Consider the following 22,003-nt stretch of genomic DNA (forward strand, 5'->3'; position numbering starts at 1 on the left):
TTCTTCTTTATGGATGCAGAATTCCAACGTAAGGCAGAATTGGGTTAATTTTAACATTGTAGTTCAAATATTTACTGTTCACCTGTCAGATGGTTTAAGAGTTGAGAATTCTGTTGTTTAGTCTTCAATTTCTTTGCATATTATTCACCAAGTTAGCAGTTTCACATGAACTTCTCTAGCATGCCAGAGTGTCAGGATATGTTCCCTTTTTGTTTCTTGCCTGGATGATTTCCATAAACTCTTCATTTGCCTACCTCTGTAGTCTCATTTTCTGCACTCCTACCCACTGCGTTGATGTTTTCAAAACTCAAAAGTTGCTTATGTCACTCCCTGCTTAATATTTGCCAGTATTTCTCCATCAGATGGCTAATGCCCCCACAGGCTAAATATGGCAGATTAAAGTGACCCCATCGTCTTGACCTCTACCTACATCTTTAGCTCTAGCAAATCAAAACTGCTTATAATTCCCCATATACACCACACAAATACATACTCCTATGCCCTGCTTATGTTCCCTCTGCTTGCGGTGTCCCAACCTCCTCTTCTTCATGTAATTACCACTTTGAGACAAGATTCAGTGTTCTGTTCCTCCCTCCCTAAACTGGGTTGAGCGTCCCGCCTCTGTGTTTCCATGGCAACTGGAACATACTGCCATTACAGTGTTTACCATCTAATTACGAGATTCTAGACTGGGCATCTTTATCTTTTTTTAGAGGCTGAGAGCTACTAAATGAGATGATCGATGTATAATATTTACCATGGAATTTGATTCAGTAAATATTAATGTGTATTAGTAATTATTCCCATTAGTTCTATTAGATTCTAAGCAACATTAGGGTAAGAATGGTTTCCTCATCCTGAAGCCTCTGTGTTTGGCCTGTGTGTAGTCCCTCACAGATGTTGTATAACTAAACTATATTTGAAGCACATTTTGGTACAGCATTTCAAAAGGCCCACATGTTTACCACAGGAAGAAGCCAGTATCTGGGAGTTCTTTCCAAAAGTGTAGGGAGAGCTTCCATAGAGTTTCTCTAAGAAAAAAGACTATCATCTGGTCTCCAAATGTCCCTGTGGTCACTTCCTTATCCCTAGACATGCTTCATCCCCATACCTTTTGAGACTCTAACTACTCAGATCTTTGTTCGCTTTTACTATCTTTAAAGGGAAGAAGAGAATCTGTGACATAGAATGAGAAAGAGGACTTGGAGGGGAGTCTTCAACCTTCTTAGAGGCACTCCTGGGGATTGGTCTGCACAGTGCAGAATCAGGAGTGGCAAGAATGAGTTTTTAAAATACTCAGCTAATGTCACGAGCACCTCTGATACGCTGCCGCCACACACGTGACTGGACACCAGGAAAAGATAACCAGAAACAGTCTGCATACGATGGAATTGCAAACCCAAGAGAAAATGTGGACAACTATGAGAGGAAGAAAGAGAAGCAGGGGAAGGAGGAGGGTCCCCGCAAATGAGACTAGTTTAAAACAGCAAGGTACGAACTGCAGCACAATTCTAAATTTCTGTGGGAAGAAAATGGGGGAATGTATGCCGGGGTGGAGGGAAAGAATGAGGTTTCCAGTGTTTTTCTACATTCTGTTTCACATTTTGAAATTTTAAAAAAAGTCACGTATATGTGAAAAATTGTATTAAATCTACACTAAATCAAAGAAAGTTTTATTTTAATATTACAACAAATCAAGTTTGAAACATTTTTTAAGTTAGCAAAGTATATAGTAAATGAATCTTTATCATATATATTTGTATCATTTCTGAATGAGAATTAGAGAATTCTTTTCTCTCTTCTACCTTCCTAAAATTTTTTTTCTTTTTCTTTTCTTTTTTTTAGAGACAGAGTCTCATTTTATCACCCTCGGTAGAGTGCTGTGACGTCATAGCTCACAGCAACCTCCAGCTCCTGGGCTTATGTAATTCTCTTGCCTTAGCCTCTGGAGTAGCTGGGACTACAGGCACCCGCCACAATGCCCGGCTATTTTTTTGTTGCAGTTTGGCCGGGGCCAGGTTCAAACCCTCCACCCTCAGTATATGGGGCCAGCACCCTACCCACTGAGCCACAGGCACTGCCCCTACCTTCCTAAATTTTGTATTTCAGTGTCTTTAGGTAACATCAACCAGGATCAGTAGTCTACTTCTGTCATTATTGTTTTACAAGGTGGTAGGTAAAAGTAAGGAAAAAAGGTATCATTTAAAAAGTGAAAAGTAAAAGTCATTTTTAAATCTCATTTAAAATATTCAATTTAAAATATAGGCATTATCAATACCCTTTAAGAAATACGTTCAGGGCAATGTTTGTGGCTCAAAGGAGTAGGGCGCTGGCCCCTTATACCGGACGTGGAGGGTTCAAACTGGCCCAAAACCGCAAAAAAAAAAGAAAAAAGAAAGAAAGAAATATGTTCAGTATATGATATAATAGAAATGTCCATGAAAAGTGAAAAATTCATAAAAGATACTACATTGAAAGTCTGATAAGAATAAAGGAATAATCTATAAGTATAGTCAGTGTTAGAGATCAAGCATTTTTACCTTGGGTATGCTTTATATCAGCCTTTGACTCCTACACTCTCATGGTGGGAAAGACATGGAGTCAGATTTCTATACACGAATATCTCGAGTTGGTAAAGTGTAGCATTATATATCATGCCCAAAAGCTGGTATAGCTTTGGTGTCCTAATTCATTTTTTAGAAGAACTTATTATCAATTTAATTTAATAAATATTTGCTACATAGCAGGGATATAAACATAGTTCTGCCACAAAGTAGCTCACAAAGATGACTTACACGCAAGAGATAAGTATGCTAATTTTCACATAGCAATTTAAATAGTAGTGGGAAATTGAATAACATCAAGTCCCATAGTGATGGACATGGATTAAGCATTTCTCTCTTCCCACTCATACTCCCCACGTTCTCATCCCTACTGCCTTCCCTTACCATCCATCTCCTACTGATGTCCCCTGCTTCTCTTGTAGCTCCAAGTCCCAAACCTTCCTCAAGTTTCATCTTCACCTAGATGCGTCTCTACCTCCATTTAAGATGTCCTGGATTAAATGCAATACCGCTCCTTCCACAGGGAGCAGGTTCCCTTTCTCATCAAGTTTCTTAAGCCAGTCCCCAGAGCCCATCAGTGGTGCATGGATCACCATCCCCTGGGGATTCTACCCCACATTCTCTCAAGCCCATCCAGTTTTCTCCTGCCTCCTTACCACTACCATTACTTGTCTTGGGCACTGAAACAGGTGCCAACTTTTGAACTGTTAACCTATAGTATCAGAGCACTGAAACATCATCACATCTACAAAAAACATGTACGATAAATTCACTGAAGTGTATAAAGTATATGTAACATGCCAGTAAAAAGTGTAATTTATATTTTCATTTGATTAGCTAAAAGGATTTGATAGTAGGGTTATAATAACCTTGCAATAATTTAGTAGTTTCTAGACATTCTTTAAAGCTATGTAGGAATTTATGTAGCACAGGAGTAATATATTCCTTCAATATTTGAATGAACATGGAACATTTCTTCCCATGAAAGCATTTAGACATAATGCTTTTAGGGGAATATTTCTTATTTATTTAAGGGATTATAATTACTAAAACATTCATAATTTTTTTAGATTTAAATTTTAGATTGTAAATATTTTCTATTTCCTAATGTACTTCTTCTTTAGTCAATTTTAGGTATATATATTTTTGTAGAAAATTATCTATATTATGAAGATTTAGTGTTTTTCATGTGGTTATCCCATTCTTCCAGCACCATTTGTTGAATAAGGATATCTTTCTGCATTGTATGCTTTTATTTGGTTTATCAAAGATTAGATGGAAACCAGAGACTGGTTTCATCTCCTGGTTTTCTATTCTGTTCCATATGTCTATGTCTCTATTTTTTTGTGTCAATACCATGCTGTTTTGTTTACTGTAGTCTTGTAATATAGCCTGAAGTCTAGTAGAGCAATACCTTTAGCTTTGTATTTATTACTAAGAATAGCCTTGGCTATATGGGTTTTTTCTGGTTCCATACAAAATGAAGTACTATTTTTTCCAGTTCTTCAAAGTATATTGTTGGCATTTTAATGGGGATTGCATTAAATCTGTAGATTTGAGTAAACTATATATTTTAAAAGAAAAAATCATTTTATCATAAGGAAATTTGCATGAGATTGTTTATTGCAGCTCAATTTACAATCCTCAAAATGTGGAAATATCCACCAACCCAGGAATGAATGGATTAACAAACTATAGGATATGTGTACCATGGAATACTATTCAGCCCCTAAAAAATATGGAGACTTTACATCTTTTGTATTAACCTGGATGGAGGTGGAACACATTCTTCTCAGTAAAGTATTACAAGAATGGAGAAGCAAGAATCTAATGGACTCAATACTAATATGATGGGAGCAGATGATCTAATACATGCTCACATATGAGAAAATATAGAATCTATTCAAGGTGGGGGGCAGGGAACAAGGGAGGAAGGAAAGGGGAAGGGAGAGGAGTAAGGGTGTGTTCCCACATAATAGGTACAATGTTATGGTATATGGTAGGTACATTTCTTGGGGGGCAAGACACACTTATAAGAGGGACTCTACCTAAAATTTGCAAACATTGTAACCTAATTCTTTGTACCCTCAAATTAACCTGAAACAATAACAACGAAAAAAGATTTAAACACTTTACCATAGATTTTTCTGATTAATATTTTCTTACTGTCTTCTTTTTCAATATTTTTTCTGTGAGTATAGTTTTATAACTTAGGTGATTTGCCTTTTGTTCTATTTTTTAAATTAAGTTTGCCAATTCATCTGTTTCACTGGATTTTACTAAGAACCAATTCTCAAATTCATATGTTCATTTTGTTCTTTTATTTCTATTTTACCTTTTATTATTTTTTTAAATTTATAAACTCCTTCTTGTTTCCTTATAGTCATCTTATTTTTGTTGTTCCTGTATCTTTGGATGCATAAGGCATCTTTATTTATTCTTCTTTAATAATAAAAACATTTAAAGCTTGAAATTTTCCTAAGAATAATTTCACTTATATCCAATACATTCTGATGTGCGATTTTATTAATATTATTTTATTACTAGAGTTTCAATTTATTCTTGGAGACAGAATCATTTCGGGGAGGCTTTTTCTGAATTTTGTTGTTATTTGTTTTTCTTTTTGAATCAATTTAAAATTTTATTGAACTTGCCTAAAACATCATCAACTTCTAAAAATATTCCATAGGCTTTTGAAAATATATTTTTATATATCCAAAGCTATAAACTGAATTGTTAATTGCGTTCCTCTGAAAATTAATAATTTGGAGCCTTAACCTCCAATGAGACAGTATTTTGAAATGGGGCCTTTAAGAGATAATTAGGTTTAGATGAAGTCATGGGATGCTCATGATACAATTAGTGCCCTTCTAAGAAAAGATTCTGGAGAGCGTACTTTGCAATGTAAGGACACAGTAAGCCTTAATGTTTACTTCATTTGTAAATATTTATTTCATTTGTAAATATTAAGGGGTAGGTTTTTCAATTCACCAATTCTGACAATCCTATTGAAAGAAAATGAAGAGTAGAGAAGCCACAGTCTACAATATGGAAAGAAAGATTTGTAGCCAAGATGATATGAACAAATTGCTCTCAAATTTAAGTGTGAACTTGAGGACTATCTCCAAACTCATTTGAGTCAAAAAGCTTCAGTATAAATGAGTTACAGAGGTGCTGCTGTTCGATGCAAAAGAGGCAACGGCTGAAGTGAGAGCCTCAAGAATCCGCAGATGAACAAGGGGAAGAAAGCCTGCAAATTGCTGAGGGTATGGAAATGTATAAGAAATTGGAGGCTGGGTGTGATGGCTCACACCTGTAATCTTAGCACTCTGGGAGGCTGAGGCAGGTGGATTGTTTGAACTCAGGAGTTCAAGACCAGCCTGACCAAGAGCAAGACCCTGTCTCTACTAAAAATAGAAAAACTAGCTAGAGTAGTGGTGGGTGCTTGTAGTCCCAGCTACTCAGGAGGCTGAGGCAAGAGGACTGCTCAGGCCCAAGAGTTTGCAGTTGCTGTGAGCTGTGATGATGCCACAGGCATGCTACCCAGGGTGACAGGGTGAGACTCTGTCTCAAAAAAAAAGGGGGGGGGAAGTAGTTTCAGAGGACAGATAGGTTCATATAGATCAGGAAAACTGAAATAAAAACCTATTAGAATGACAGAAATCATTAAAGATGGTTGGGCAATCATAACATTAAGCATCTATAGCAGCGGTTCTCAACCTGTGGGCCGCGACATTAGGAAGGCTGAGAACCACTGGCCTATAGGTCTGAGAGACCTGCATGTGTAATTACAGGAACACCCAAGGGCAGAGTTCAGCGGACAAACTGAATTAGAATTAGGTGAAAAAGAGAATATAATTTTTGTTTTTCCCTCTTTTCCTTTTTTCTAAAAAAAGAATTCATTAACTAGGCTAAACATTTTTTTTTGCAAAAGAGCTATGATCTTACCAAACTAATTACTTTCATTTTTAAATATCCTTTTCCAACTGTTGTTTACATACGTCCATATTGGGCTGTATCATTATTTTAGATTGTAAAAAGCACAGTTTTAATTGGAAGCTGGGATTATGTCTTGGGCCAAGAAAGAAATAGACTTTGTTTTTCTGGTAATCAAAGAGTCTGGAAGAAATAGCTTTGGAACGGGGAAGGGAGTATGTCAAGAACAGTTATTTAAAAAATTAATGACAGGACAGGACCACACACAATGAAATAATGAAGGCTTGAAGAAAGACAACTGCATGTTGCTTTAGACCAGGTTCTCAACCTGTGCGTCGCGACCCCCTTTTAACAATGAGAATACATTGCGGCATTAGGAAGGTTGAGAACCACTGCTTTAGACTAAATCCATCTCACCGAGTGGTGCAGACCTGAGGACCTGGACTTTTCTTGCTATATGTAGTTTGTACACTGGGATTCTCTAGCACTGGAAGAAAATGAATACTTTGCAGTGGCCTACAATGTGGCAAACTGTGGGATACAGTGAGATGGAAGGATTATTACAAAAGAAAGATGGGAGGAAAGGTGCATGTCACTCTCAGGGCCATCACAAAGCTGCCCAAAGTAATTATGGTAATCAGACATTGCAGCTTTGGGCTTAAAAGTTCATAACGCCTCCAGGGACTTAGCTTAATTCACAACTCCTTCTAGTCAATCAATCTAATAAATATTTATGGAGTACTTAATAATGCCAGTACTCAGCATTAAAATAAACATGCTCCCTTTCTCCCAGAGTGGGCAGTACTATAGGAACTCAATTACATCACAACATGATCAGAACATGTAATTAAAATGTGGTGCAGTCAGATCTGCAGAGAGTAGTGGAGGATACACAGCTGGATGCAGGTACTATCAAAACTAGAATTCTGATCACCATAGATTTATTTGAAAATCACCAAACCTGGACGCAGCTGGATCGATACTTCTCCTGGTATCACCTGGGTGTTAATTTCATTTTCAGTTGGTATAGTTACATGCACGGATGGATACTCTATTGAATCAACTGAGCAGCCTTTGCTTATTAAATTGGAAACTGTATCACAGCGTTCACTTCTTGATCCACCTGAAATAAAATCCTGTTTAAAAGAAGAAAAATCATTGACATTTTTGAATGCATGTCATTTCAATTATAACCACCACCACCACCAACAAAATACATAGCAGATATTGTGAAGAAGCCATCTTCTAATAAAGAACAAATTATGCGATTGTTCAAAATAGCTGCATGTTTCCAATGAGAGTACTGGCAAATCTGTCTTCATTTAAACTTTAATTTTTAAATGTTCTTTGTAAAGAAGAAAATGAAAATTATTAAAGGGGAGATTTCAACAGAACACTTAATATAGTGATAGGTGATCATTGTAAAGTTATACTAACTTAATTCTTTCTAAATATTTTACTTTCAAAAGACTGATCCAAAAGAAAATTCAGTCAAAACAGACCATTCAGTGGTTCTAAATGTGAGCCTGGGTTCTCAAATAACCCAACTGGTATACTGTTCTATATTTATTATATACTGTTATGTTTGGAATATAAGCATAAGTACTTAGAATCACATGCCTAATTAAGCATTGAAAATTCATAAGAGATGGAATCAGAAATCTGAATTTCTTACACCATAAAATACCCCAACTTCTTAGATATACAAGCACCTACAAATAATGCAATAAACCCAGAAAGATGTCCATGATGAGGCTGGGAAACAAAAGATTGCATCTCAAATTCTCCAGATTTTGCAACTAAATCGACAACGTTCACTATCATTCAGCATTGGTTAGTCGATGGTTATCAAAGAGTCACCTAATAAACTTGGAACTAATGGTTAAGCTTAAGATATAATTTACTTTGGCTCAGAAAAAATTAATATTTTTACTTTTCATGTAAAATTATTTCTGAGATTTTTTCCCTAAGTGCAGAAAATGTGTTTACAAATACGGAAATATGTTTTACTATATGTGTCTATGATGTTGGCCTAAATTATTTGAGATATTTTCTTACATATGAGCCAAATCTTTGCTCAGCAATCTTCTTGGCAGTGGCTATCTTGATTTGGCATTCAATCATTCTTCTTTTAGTTAGCTCAGATGATTCAGAGAATTGGATTTCCAATCAATTAATCACTCACTGAAAGCGTGCTGATTGAATACTTACTCCAGGGTCACTATCTTCTTAGATGATAAAGATACAGAATAGGGCAAGATGGATAAAAGTCCCTGTCATCAAAGTCAACAGATCATGAGTGAATTAGGTAAGTAAATAAAATCATCATGGGAATTAAACTTAGGGGAAGCACAGAATATCAAAGGGTTATGGAGATAAGGAGATTATTAAAGTTTAATGGACGTGAGTATTGAATAAGAGGTCACTAACTATAAACAGTGACATCCTGGCACTGGAGTAATTACATGGGATAGAGATAGGCAATATGAAAACATTTACAAGGATTTTAATTCCTCTCTTAATTGAGAGCAAGCCTTGGCAAACTAGGAACTGTGGAAGAAATGTAGCGCATGGTCTGTTTTTACATAGTGTTAGTGCAAAAAATAAAAGATGCTTTTTACATTTTAAAGGGGCTGTAAAACAATAAAAGAATAAGCCAAAGGACAGTAGGTGGCCCACCAAAATTATGTGGCTCTTTTCAGCGCTGACCCTGAATTAGCCTATGGAGCACAGTTGTAATACGTAGATGTAATCTAGATGCAAAAGGGAATATGCCTTTCTTTCCAATCGGGATTTCCAGGTATTACCTGGTAAGTGACTTCATGAACGTGGAAAATTAAATTTGCTTTGCAATTGGCCATACATGTAGATTTTAGCCTTAAGTTTAAAATAGTCAAAGCCTTAACTTCCTATCTACTGATAAAATGTGGAGGGACTGAGTGAAAGATTTAATTTACAAACAGGTCGGAGCTCCTCAGGGAAAGTGGAAAGGCTGCTATCGCATGCATCACGTTCCTCCAGAAAGTATCGTGCTCGCTGGGGAGTCCCACTTCTCCCCAGTGTGGGGACTAACGTGGGTACAGAAGGCTGGTACGTGTTTACTTGGTCATGACTCACATGATATGCCACCAACAAAGGGCACACGCGAGTCTCAAAATCACGAAAAAGAAATAAAGTACAAATAGCTCTAATTTTTCTTTTCAGCCACAGCATCTGTTATTTGTGTGTACAGGATGGAGAAGAGAGTGTGGTCGGTGCCCCGTAACTATACAGCATGCTTTGCCATTTGACGATTACATGGCAAACAGTTTTGCTGAAATCAACAAAATATTTTTAATTATTTTGCAATGTCTGAATCACCATAACTGTTCTTATCCCACTGTGAAAACCAAGTCAGAAAAACACTGCCAATTTGCCAATTAGGTTTGAAAAGTGAAGAAAAGATTGTGGTATCAAAATAAAGAATGGAATGCTGCTCCTGCCCACTGTGGCCTACTTCCCACTTTGTGCAAAAGAAAAGCAATTTGAAACCACACCCGATTAATTTGGGGGTATTTTGTGTCATTTTAATTTCTGCTAATCCTTATGTTTTACTTTTTGACAAGAAAAACACAAGCAAAATCCTGCTCCTACTTTCTGCACCTAAAATCTATTTGAGAATGAAAAGCCCAGATTGAAGTTACTCTGGCCGATTTTCAGCAGTTGTTACTTTTGTCCTTTCGATGTAATATTCTGGGGACATACATGTGAGAAGTTTTTTTTCTTTTCTGTTACTCTTTTTGACTTCTGAACATGATAACTTGCAGATAAATGAAAAAAAAAACCCTTCTTCTACTTCCTTTTGACAGTGAATGTCCTTTATATCCTATTTTAGTACACGCTCCATGGCTGCCCTGTAGCGCTGGCTGTGCCATGACACCCGAGTTAGACACTTCAGTCAGGAAAAGATGATGATTCTTTAAAACTTGACAAGTCTTTCACAGATGTTAAGAAGAAACAGGAGCCATTAAAATAGATGATATTGATGAGGTTCTTTCTATCCTAATTATTTTCCAATTCCTTCATGTAGTGTGGAGGCACAGAGAAGGCAGAGCGTATGGAATGCCAATTCACGTGCTCTGTAAGGATGAGTGAGCCTCGCTTTGCAAGCACAGTGAGTATCTTGTCAGAACTTTCTGGTAACCTTTTGACTAACTTTGAAAATTATATAAACTAACTTTGTTTCTTTGCTGTTTATCTGTTCTAATCATGAACAGAAAAAAACAAAACAAAACAGCCCCTTTCTTTTCTCTGCCTTCAGCCTTGCTGGTTGAGAAATCATTGATATTAGTTGCAGCTATGCCCAAATGGTGGGTGATCTTTCGAAATTAGGTATGACATATTCTTCCTCTCAGTGACGCCAGGTCAGCCTGCAGGCATGGACAGCTCCTTCTGTTGATGATGTGAATGGAGGCTGAGTCTTCACACTGGCCACTTCCCTGAGGAAAGCAGCCCTTTTCATTTCCTAAACCTGCATTAGGTGCTCCAGAGCCACATCAAAGTTCTATTTCATCACATTGTTTCTTAAGCAATGCCTGTGTGCCAAATGCTTCCCACATGGCTTCATTTCATCTTCTCGTTAGTATGAGGCAGTGACAATTAATTTTTCCATTTTAGAGGGATGGAAAACTGAGGTATAAAGTGAGTAGGGAACATGTTGAAGTTTATCTGTGTAGAGACAGTGGAACGGGGCTTTGAACCCAACTCAGTCTCCCTTCGGAGCCTGTGCTTTCAATACGGAAATTGGGCTATACTGCACTGTACTGAGTTATTGGAGATATGAACAACAAAGTGAGTTTCCTGTTTTCCCTGAGATCCCAACTGAAAGCTGTGGCCAACAGTGGACAGAGGTCTGCCTCCTGCCCTCCAGAAGCCATCTTTTGTCCCCTTAGCTTACCTCCTTCCACCAGACCACCCATTCCTCTGAAAGCCCAAAGTCCCTCGCGTGGTAGCACTGGCAGTATGGTAACACTCTGGTATTCCCAGAGCTGTGACTCTTGGATATTTTGGGGCCAGTCAGACACGTGAAAGGAGGAAGGGGTCCTTCTGTAGCCTGACATTCCATGGCTGGCCTGTTAGATGTGGCTGACAACTGGGCTTCTGAACTGTTTCTTAAAGGCTCTTGAAAACTCCCCTCACTACAGGAGTGAGCAGCTAATGGCAGGTCAGCACACACTTCAGGGCTCTAAGGATCTTCCCTAATGATGCAATAAAAATCTAAGATGGCATACCGGCTTAGGGTCAGGGTATGTTAAATATTCTTGACAGAGAAAAACCTAGAAGTAAATTCCAAATTCCAGGTTACAGAGATGATGCAAAGGAGACTTCAGAGAACAGAGTGAACTCTGTCTGGTCATTTGGATCATGGGAAGTGATGAAATTGGACCAAGAAACTCTGGAATCATCTCCCTAGGACGCTGCCTGGCTCCCCAGGTTCTGGCGAAGCACGTCCTGCCAGAGGACACCTGGTGTTCCTCTGGTGTGGCCAAGCTGCTGGTGAGACAGGCTTACTTGCAGGAACAGCTACTGTTTCATGAACTCCTCCCCTGCTTCTATCCTTATGTGCTTCATGGAAGAAAATAGTGCTTACTTTTCAATTTTCTTTTCCTCCTGGGGGAGACATTAGGTCAAGCAGTAATAAGAGGGGGGAAGGGGGGTGGTAGATGTAGCTCAGTTAAATCAAAGGAGATTTATCTCTGTGCCACAAAAACCCCACCAACGATCTGCTTGTTTCAATTCCCAGGAACTGTATTAGTAAACGTAAATTTACCTAGGCAATCTCATAAAAAAGGAACTCAAATTAGCAGATGGCTTCTTCAGTGCAAGTTACAGGTATTTTTAACCGCAGATTATTGACAAAAGATAAAACCTTACACAACAACTTTAGAGCCGAGAAAGAAGAAATGCATTATAATTGTTTTACTAAGAATTTTGTTATTAGGATTCATTTCTCTTGGTAGGAAAAGCAACACATATTTGAAAATAAACTTTGTCTGAATTATTCTTCATTTCACAAAATTTAAACGTACACAGTATCTCATGAACAGGCTCACATTTTCCGTTAAGTACCAATAACTTGATGTACACATACGATGTGTGTGAAATGGAGCAAATTGCTAACCTTCAAGTATTTCACATAAAAACAAAGAAATGAGCTCGCTTTTCTTTAATGAGCAAGCACAAGATAGCATAAGATAATGATTCAACTTGGATATATTACCTAATGCCTCAAACTAGACCAAGAATTTCACAGAAATTCACAGAATTTTTCAGAGCCTACTGAACTATCAAAAGTTACTATCTGTGTTTGCCAATATTCTTTATAGAACAGATGGAAAACATAAAATGGTTTGCACTTCATTTCAAAATTACCATAATTTTCCTAATAAAAAGGTTATACTTCATTTTATACTCAGCCAGATAGGCTGTTTCCAAGCATAATACCAAGTAAAATTTTCCTTAGGCTCACCAGTATCTTTCTTTTTTCCTGATGCACCTTCAAGGCACAGAACATGGGGACAGTGACATTATGCTAGAGAGAAAGTCAAGTATGAGGAACAGAAAAAAAAAAAAAAAAAAAAGGCACACCTCTTGAACACACCATCCACACTCTGGACCCAGCGCAAGGCACTTGGTGCACGATGCGGCATTTGAAGAGGTACATCTGTTGTCTTCTGTAATGGAGGGTAAACAAGGTGTTATGGTTCACTCTCACCTTAGAAAGAAAGCACATACAATTCTCGAGCAAAGTATATTTAGAAAACTGAAACCAGATGACCTTTTGTTTCAAAAACTTGACATAAAAATGCATAATTTATTTGTGAAAAGTTAACTTGCTCATTGCAATTAATAGTTATCTGGATAGTTATTATTTAGTTATACAAGTTATACAATCTCAACATGTGAACTATGTTGAGTCACAGTGAATATTCTGAGAAACAACCTTGATAGACACATGAAGAAATTAACTTGGGAATTCTGATTGTGTTAATATTGATGATTTTGGCTTAAAGAATATTAGAAACAGACCTAATGTCATGGTTCAATATTTTAGAAGTAAATTAGTTAAATGGAATCACTTGTTTCAGTTAACTCAATATAATTTCTCAGACTGAATCATGTTAAGATCACGACCAGTTCACTTTTCTATAGATTCCTGCCCATGAGTGTGATATTTTAATTACACAGGTGTGCCTGGAATTAATTTACCTTTATCCCTCTGTCTACTAACTACTTAAACAATTAAAACAAGGCCTATTATTATAGACTGAAACACAAACTATAGTAAAGAATGAGTCACACACAATGTTATCATGGTATCTTAGTTTCCTGCAGTCTGTCCCATACTCTGAGATATCCTAATGACACTGTACATCACGGCATGATTCTATCCACCTCACTCCCAGGCACACATCAATGAGGCCGACATCTTGCATGCAGGTAGCAACCAGTCCAGGCAAGGAGAGAACCATATAAGCAAATAATAAAACACAGTCTAAAAGGCACAGAGAGAGAGATCTCAGCAGGCGCACAGGCAAGAGGCTTCTCCCTCTCTGTTGGGGGGGTGGGCAAGGGTGGGAAGAGAGGGTGCATTTTGAGGAAGGCTGCCTAGGGGAGGTGACATCTGGTATTTCTCTTTGCCATCTCACGGTGCCTTTTCTAACTTGTGTTTTTATCTTCTAAAAAATGTGATAAACATGAACAAAATGCGTGCGTGTGCGTGCACAATCACATGTGGACATCGTAGTTTTAAAGGGGTGGACACCATAAAATCTGTGGTTGCCTGCATTCCAATTTTTTTTTCTTCACTCTCAACGTCTCTGAACATTCTGGGTTGAACCTGCTCTCACCTGGAGGTGGTGGAAAAAGAGACAGGGCAATGGAAGAAGAGGGGAGAAAACAGAGCAGAGGGGTCTAAATGGGTGGTAATGAGCACCCTTTTCTCTACTGCCCCAGAAACCCAATGAAATAAGCAGAAAACATCCTTCCCCATTGCCCCTAAGGCTCTATTAGCTCCTCACTATAACCCTTTCTATCCATTGTCTTTGACTTTTTACCAACTTTTGTATCCATTCTCTAAAACTTTTTCCCTGATCTTTCCATATCTGGTCTAGAAATCATAGAACTGAATATAACTCTCAGGTGCCCTTTACCATCAGCTTGACTACCTTAAGCGTAAAGACTCCCCAGTCTAAAAATCTTCCTTTCGGCTTAGTCTGCAAAACTGTAAAAGCTGCTTACTCCTCAGATGTTCATAAAAGTGAGTATTTAGTTCACTTTTTAGTTTTGTTCCCAGAAAGAAAATCAATTTAGATCTAGAAGTCAGGCACATTTGTAGACTGTTATATTCTGCATATGATTCTCAAGATTCTTATGTTGAATCTTAGTTGCCAATGCAATAGTATTAAAAGATGGGTCCTTTAAGAGGTGATTTGGACACGAGGGTTTCTGTTTTCTGAATGGGATGAAGGCCCTTACAAAATTAAAAGGGGCTCCACACATAGCTTCATCCCTCCAGTCCTCTGTCACATGAGGGCAGGCATGCGCTCACAAGACCCGAATGCTAGCATCTTAATCTTGGGGTTCCTAGCCTTCAAAACCACAGAAATAAGTTTCTGTTGTTTGCAAGTTAATCAGCCTCAGGTATTATGTTGTAGCAGTTGTGTGGACTAAGACACAGACTTCATTTGACCTTCATCAACTTTTAGCCTTGACCCAACAGGAACAAATATGGGATAAAGTCTTTTTCAGTCCAGATTTGACCAAGCCTTTCACTTAGCAGGTGACAATTCTGCCCTGGCAATTAAGCTCATATTCTTCTAGAAGGGAAGCCACAGAGTCTAGGACTCTGGTCTTTATTTTTAGTGGTTGTCTAACTCTGTCCTAAGTTAACCCAGATTCAAGCTCAGGCCAGGCTCCGACCTCCACAGCACATGTGGTAAATAATAATTCACAGGAAAAATCTGTTTTCCTTGCATCTTGACTCTTCCTTAAAACATTCCAGTGCCAACCTCTGTTCTCAAACTTCAGACACCTAATGATGATGACGGAGAGAGAGAAAGTCCTGTCAATACTTCCCAGGTTCCAGGGCTGACATTTCTCAGAGTCTATTTAACTACAGGAAAAACGATCCTATAAATGGATCTGGAGGAGTTGGGTCTTACAGTTCCACAGAACTGGAGGAAGGCCATAAATTGAGCTGCATGGGAACAGTGTCAAACATTATTTCTGGAGAGTGTCACGATTCCACTTTAGAAAAGACATGCCAGATACACTTTGGCATGCAGCATTTGAAGGATTTTCTTCCTAATTTAAAAATGTGTGAGTAAAATGCTTAACATGCAAATATCATCAATTATAGTAATTCTTTTCACTGAATGGCCAAATTATTATGAGTGTTATGAGTCAGTGTGTGCTAAGAATTCTCTCTCTCTCTCACACACACAAACACCCTTACAAACCCTTCTGTAGAAGTAGAAATCTTCTTTACACTGCATATACATCAGTGCGTGACTGCTGTTTACAGACACTGGCAGTTTCTCATCAGCCTCTGAGTCTTCTCAGTTCTGCTCTCCCACCCTCAGGCACCGTCACTGGAAGGCCACTTTCCAGCAGTGCTGTCCCAGCGGCCCCCTGCCCTGCACTGACATCTCATTAGAGGCTGTGCCGAGCCGTTCTTCTTCCTCCTCCACCACTGTGGTTGCTCTTTATTCAGCTATTTGTCTAGCGATGTTATACTGAGCACCTTGTACCTTATGTCAGAGCATTGCATTTTTTTGAAGGATAATTTTTTTGTTACTGATTCTAATGGAAATTCTTAAGCCTGTGGAAGCAGCATGGTAACATTTTCAATCACAGCTCCTCAAGTCATTTTTTTATGCCCCTTAGTTTTAGTCCTCAGTGCCCCATGAAAGCCATGGCATTAACTATTGTGCTGCTGCTACAGAACTCAGTAAAGGATTTAACAGCATATTGCCAGTAAGTGGGCACATTTTAAGTAACTCTATTCCTTGCTCTGTGAGCTTGTGCTACAATTCTTCTTTTTCTCATTATGTTACAACTTGAGGCAACAGACGTGATAAGGTAGCATTGTTAAATGGTCACTGGAAAGAAACTTCCAACCTTCCATTGCACTGCTACTTACTAACCATGTGCCTTAGGCTATTACTTAAACTCCCTAAGCCTCCCCTTCCTCCTCTGTAACACAGGGCTAATCATACTCAGATCAAATTATTGATACGAGAATGGCATAAGGCAAAGCATGGCACGCACACTGCTCAGGGCGTCGTAGGCATTCAATACAAGAATTACTGTAATGCTATTATAATTAATATGATGATGAATGATATGTGTATACCTACACACACCCATGTACATATGAACACATATGCACATGCATATACAAATGTACTTCATTCTAAGTTTGAGAATCAAAAAGAAAGGTGCAGTGTGCCTTTACCTGTGTTGTAAATGTAATCTGCTATCTTTAAAACCCAGGTAAAGACCAAGTTTTAAAACTATATACAAATAACAATTAAGAAAAAGTTATAGCATTTCATTAGTTGTTTAAAAACTAATCTTAAAAGCCAGTTAGGTCTGGCTCATGGTTCACGCTTGTAATCTAGCACTCTGGGACACGGAGGCAGGAGAATCATTTAAGCTCAGGAGCTTGACACCAGCCTGAGCGAGAACAAGATCTCATTTCTATAAAAAATAGAAAAATTAGCCAGGGGTGGTGGTGCACACCCATATTCCCTGCTACTCAGAAGGCTGAAGCAGGAGAATTGTTTGAGCCCAGGAATTTGAGGTTGTTGTGAGCTATGATGATGCGACTGCACTCTAGCCAGGATGATACAGTGAGACACTGTCTCGAACAAACAAACAAACAAACAAACAAAAAACAAAAAAAAACAAATGCAATTTTGGTATGAGTATGAGTTAGATTACTGAAAATCTCTTTGAATACCTTCATTCTATTCACACTTTAAATACTGACCTAAGCTGATCAAAAATTTATTTCCCAGGATTGTTCATGATACATGTGAAATGAACTCTGCAACTGTCTGTCATAAAGCATAATAAATATCAATCATTGGAAGGATGGAGTACTCAAAAATTAGGAAAATACATATTCATGACACCCACTTAGATATTCTTTGTTTTAGATGATGCCATTTATTCATATTATTTTGAAAACATTTAGTCCACAGAAGTGAGGAAGGGAAGAAAATGGACCAACAAAGTCCTCTCCTCCCACCAAAAAAAAAAAAAAAAAAGAAAAGCTAAAAAAGGCAACAGAAGTTTCAATATTTAGATTGAGATCTTTCCATGAGTCAAGTGGATCAATGAAAGTTATCAGAAAATAACTGGTTTCCTTCTGCTACAAAGTCTACACACCAAAATCTCCACAAGGTTTACACTATATTCACAGTATCTGAAAGAAGTAATAAATAAAACTGATAAAGATTGTAGTCCTTGATATTCGGGATCAATTATTTTAGATCAGTGGTTCTCAACTTGTGGGTCGCGACCCACAGGAACTGTATTAAATGGTTGTGGCATTAGGAAGGTTGAGAACCACTGTTTTAGATTCTTCTGTTACTCCTAGATAGAATGATTTGTGAGCAATGCGTTTTTTCCAGGCAGTATCCCTTTCCTAATTACATTTACTGTGCAAATTAAATTAAAATTTAATAATTGTATAAAGCTACTTCCTTTATACAATTATAAAAAACAAAGTAAACACTGTTCTTATGAATAAATGTTCTACTTTGATAACAGTCAAAACCAAACAAATTGAGCACACTTAAAGTTTAGAGTACAACTTTGAGGTTTCCTTATATATGGTCAGACAATTAAGTTCACAAACTCATCCTAGAAAAAGTGCTACATACCTTATTGCTAAATAACATGATAGTCACCAGATGATCAAGTGATATTCACCAATGAAGTATGTAGCACTTTTTCTAGAATGAGTTCATGATAACTGTCCAGGTATCTATACATACACAGACACCATAGGCATGTAAATGTTACAAGTACCTTCAAAATATATTACCTGACTACTGCAGCTCCCTTTTACACAGAAATGCGATATATGCTATCGTTTGATGTAAAATTAAAACAAAAAAACACTGTTCTTATCACTTGCCATTGCCTATTTATTACATATTTTGAAGTTTCCTAAAGGCTCCTACAAAACAAAGGGACAGAGTAGGTGGTTAGACCTACTTATTTGAAAATCAGGCACAGTAAGCAAAAGTCAGCTTAAATTTTTAAAGAGATTAAGTAAGGGGAATGGAGGGAAAGAAGGAAGCATAGATACCCCTTTGAAACAGGCAGATCTGAATAGAGAGTTTCTGAGGTGCCTAAGATAGTATCTCAAATCAGGAGAGCAAGGAAATAACCCAAATAACTATCCTTGAACTTCATCTGTACATAATAGACAACTATGTTATTTATTGGCATTTTCATTTTGTTTCATTTAGTATTCAAAACATACTGAACATAATTTTACTGTTGAAATAGACAAGGAGATATAATTAAAAGAATTATGCATTTATGGCAAAACTTTAAATACTAAAATAATTTTTATGTCAGAATTGCTTAACTGTGTTCATATAGAGTTGGTTGAAAAAGTCACTTTAAATGTTGGTAGTTTGCTCCTAAATGATGCATTCAGAAACTCTTACTCCCTAGTAATATCACTTCAGCCTAGATCAACAAATCCTTTCCTTGGCCTCTATCATGTGTAATTTGTTAAAACTTGTAGCAAATAAGCATTTAACCCATGGAAATTAAAATGAGTATCTTTGTGGAGAAAACCTTTTTTTTTCCTTTCCTCTTTTTAATAAGTTTGTCTCTCCCTTCACTTGAAAAAACATATAATAGCACTTAAGTTTCATGAAAAACAGTTTAGATTTCTTTCTTTCTTGTCTTCTATGTTAACTATTCCAGCAATTAGGTGGATAATCTGAAGGTGGTGTATTCAGAAGATAAGGAGGGGGTACAACAATATTTGTTTCTTATACAATAGCTCAGCTGAAAGGTGACAGAATGAGGACATTATAAGGAAAAATAATTGTCTTAGTTCCCCCAAGGAAGATGCTGGGATAGAGATCCTTAGAAGGGACTGACTGAGAAGGAGGTGAGGGCAGAAGGTGAGGAGAGGACAAGGCACTCAGCAAACCCGTTGGTGCGACTGAAGTCTGGCCTTGGTCTGATCTCACCCCCAGCACCGAACACAAATGACAGAGCAACTATGTCCCACCTTGAGGCAAGTGTGGGGCGTTGTCTTTTATACCCAGTCTCAGGCAGTCACTGGCTGCAGGTAACGCTGTGGGGGATGGAGTGGGCTGACTTCCCAGGCATCTCCGCGCCTTCTCTGGACAGAGGACAACTCTTCTGAAAGGTTGATGATGAGAGCCCTTAACAGCCAGAACTCAGAGCAGCTGAGGGTAGGTGCACCAGCCCTACAGACAGAGTCTGGGTAGGGCACCAGAGATGTCTGCCACAGTTGTCTTCTCCAGAGGGGGTAAATGATAAGAGCACTGTGGCATAGATTGCCATTTCTGGGCCTGTTCTTTACTAACAGAATCCCAGATTAGTTGAAGGTGGCAGTGAGAGGAACTAGAGGGCCACAATTCCCAGTCTCTCTGGTATTAATCGTGGTTGTATGACTCGTTCTGATGACATAGATGCATGCAGAAGTGGCTAACTGGGGCTTCTGTGAAAGTTTCTCAAAAAGGAGGACATTTTCCCCTATGCTCATCCATTTCTTTCTGCCTGGAACACACATGTGGTGTCTAGAACTGTGGCAGCCTTGATCAGATTTGAGGGAATTGGCCCACAGAAGCCACAGCTGAGGTGGAAGCAGTAAGTGCCCAGGCCCCTCACAGTGCAGGGCAGTCACTGTGCCCACTCCAGGTTGACTCAGAACTGCAGCTGATGTGGGAGATTTATTTTTATTTCATCTTAAATATAAGTAACCTTACTTACTTTCCTTAATTTTACTTAATCTACTGCTTTTAAAGTTCCTCTTACTACCAGCTAAGCACAATTCCTAACTGGTAAATTTTCATCTGAGTTTTGAAAGACAAAGTAAGAGATTTTCACAGAATGTTTTAAAAAAATGCTAAGCCTAAAATTTGTGAAGCAGAGCTTCCACTCATCACGTTTTGCCTTTGTTTCCCCAGTCAGAATACTGGACTGTCAGTTCCTGACAGATGCTTAAAGACAATACATTTTCTTTATATACTAAGCATATGTGCCTGGCACACACTCAACAAACATACGATGAATAAATGATATTCTAAGTAGAAGTTCATTTGACAATATAATTCCTGAGTTTTCATAGTGCTCGACTATTTCCATTTTTACACAATCTTCATTTCCAGAAGTGATTTCTGGCAAAGGGCAATAACTATGTTTGCTTAATGATACACATTTGGATGAATTCAGCTGGATGTTTCCAAGTTTAAAAAAATAAAAGTACCTAGCACAACAATTTTTAATTTTGCATTTGGTCTTCTGCTAATGGATAGTTCTGCTGATGTATATTAAAGTAAATCTGGCTTCTTTCTAAAGAACTTTAAAGATAAAATGATACTGAATGAAATAGCACTTTTTAAGGCGACTATCATCGGAACAAAACCAAATTCACTTGTTCTTCCTTATCGCTCAGCACTACACCAAACTTCAATTCATCAAAAGTTTCTTGTCCCTCTAAACTAAGTAATTCCTTATAACTTCCTTATAATGCCAGGGTTACGAAAGAGCACTAATATCTTTGTGACTCATTAGCCAGGATTTTTAGGCTTTTCTTACATGTAACCTGTATGTTTTAGGGACAAATTCCAACCTCTCCTTTTACACAGTAAGTAAGTCATGTGACTATACTAGGGTTTTATGCTAGCATAAAGATTTTTGGAGAGCAAAATGGCAGGTGCGGGGAGGCACTTTCAACCTTGCACAGGTTAAGAAATGTTAGGGCAATACACATTTCATCAGTCTGCCCTGCCCTGTTTGGGGCAATCCCAGCATGCGTCAGAGCTTAAAGTGGACTTGGATGGATTAAGCCAAAAGTCCAGTTTGTGATGGCATTTACGAGAAGAACCACTGTGAAGCCACGGATGATCCTGTTTTGTGTTGAAATATGGGCCATCACAAGAAGCCTGGTCAGATGGAATGACGTGGGAACTTTTCACCGTGATTCATTCGCCCATATTATAATCACCTTTGAGTTGAGAAAGCTGTTATTGCAGCACACACTGGGTGACTCTATCATTTGTGAGCTACATCAGGGTGCTTTTTAATTCTAAAGAGGCTCTATTAATTACACCTGTGCAACAGGTAGATCCTGGAATTCCGCAGGCAAGCTGAAGTCCAAGGTCCCTCTAAATGCGAATTTATTTTGGTGATACTGAACAAGAAATGAAACCAATAAACAAGGAAATCTATGCTGA

General features: G+C 38.0%; 1 protein-coding gene across 2 annotated transcripts in view; it reads right to left on the minus strand.

The window, feature by feature from the left end:
* Positions 1–22,003, minus strand: part of ITGB8 (integrin subunit beta 8) — an 85,010-nt gene that overhangs the window by 41,043 nt on the left and 21,964 nt on the right. For both annotated transcript variants that reach the window (XM_053553606.1, XM_053553604.1), the window contains 2 exons: positions 13,128–13,213; positions 7,462–7,636 (listed from right to left, as the gene is read on the minus strand). Coding sequence is in view for 1 of the 2 variants with exons in the window: in XM_053553604.1 (XP_053409579.1) it covers positions 7,462–7,636; positions 13,128–13,213 (261 nt within the window). In the remaining variant the exon portion in view is untranslated. The remainder of the gene's footprint in view (positions 1–7,461; positions 7,637–13,127; positions 13,214–22,003) is intronic.

The sequence above is a fragment of the Nycticebus coucang genome, chromosome 11 (genome assembly GCF_027406575.1).
Source record: "Nycticebus coucang isolate mNycCou1 chromosome 11, mNycCou1.pri, whole genome shotgun sequence".
Classification (NCBI taxonomy): Eukaryota; Metazoa; Chordata; class Mammalia; order Primates; family Lorisidae; genus Nycticebus; species Nycticebus coucang.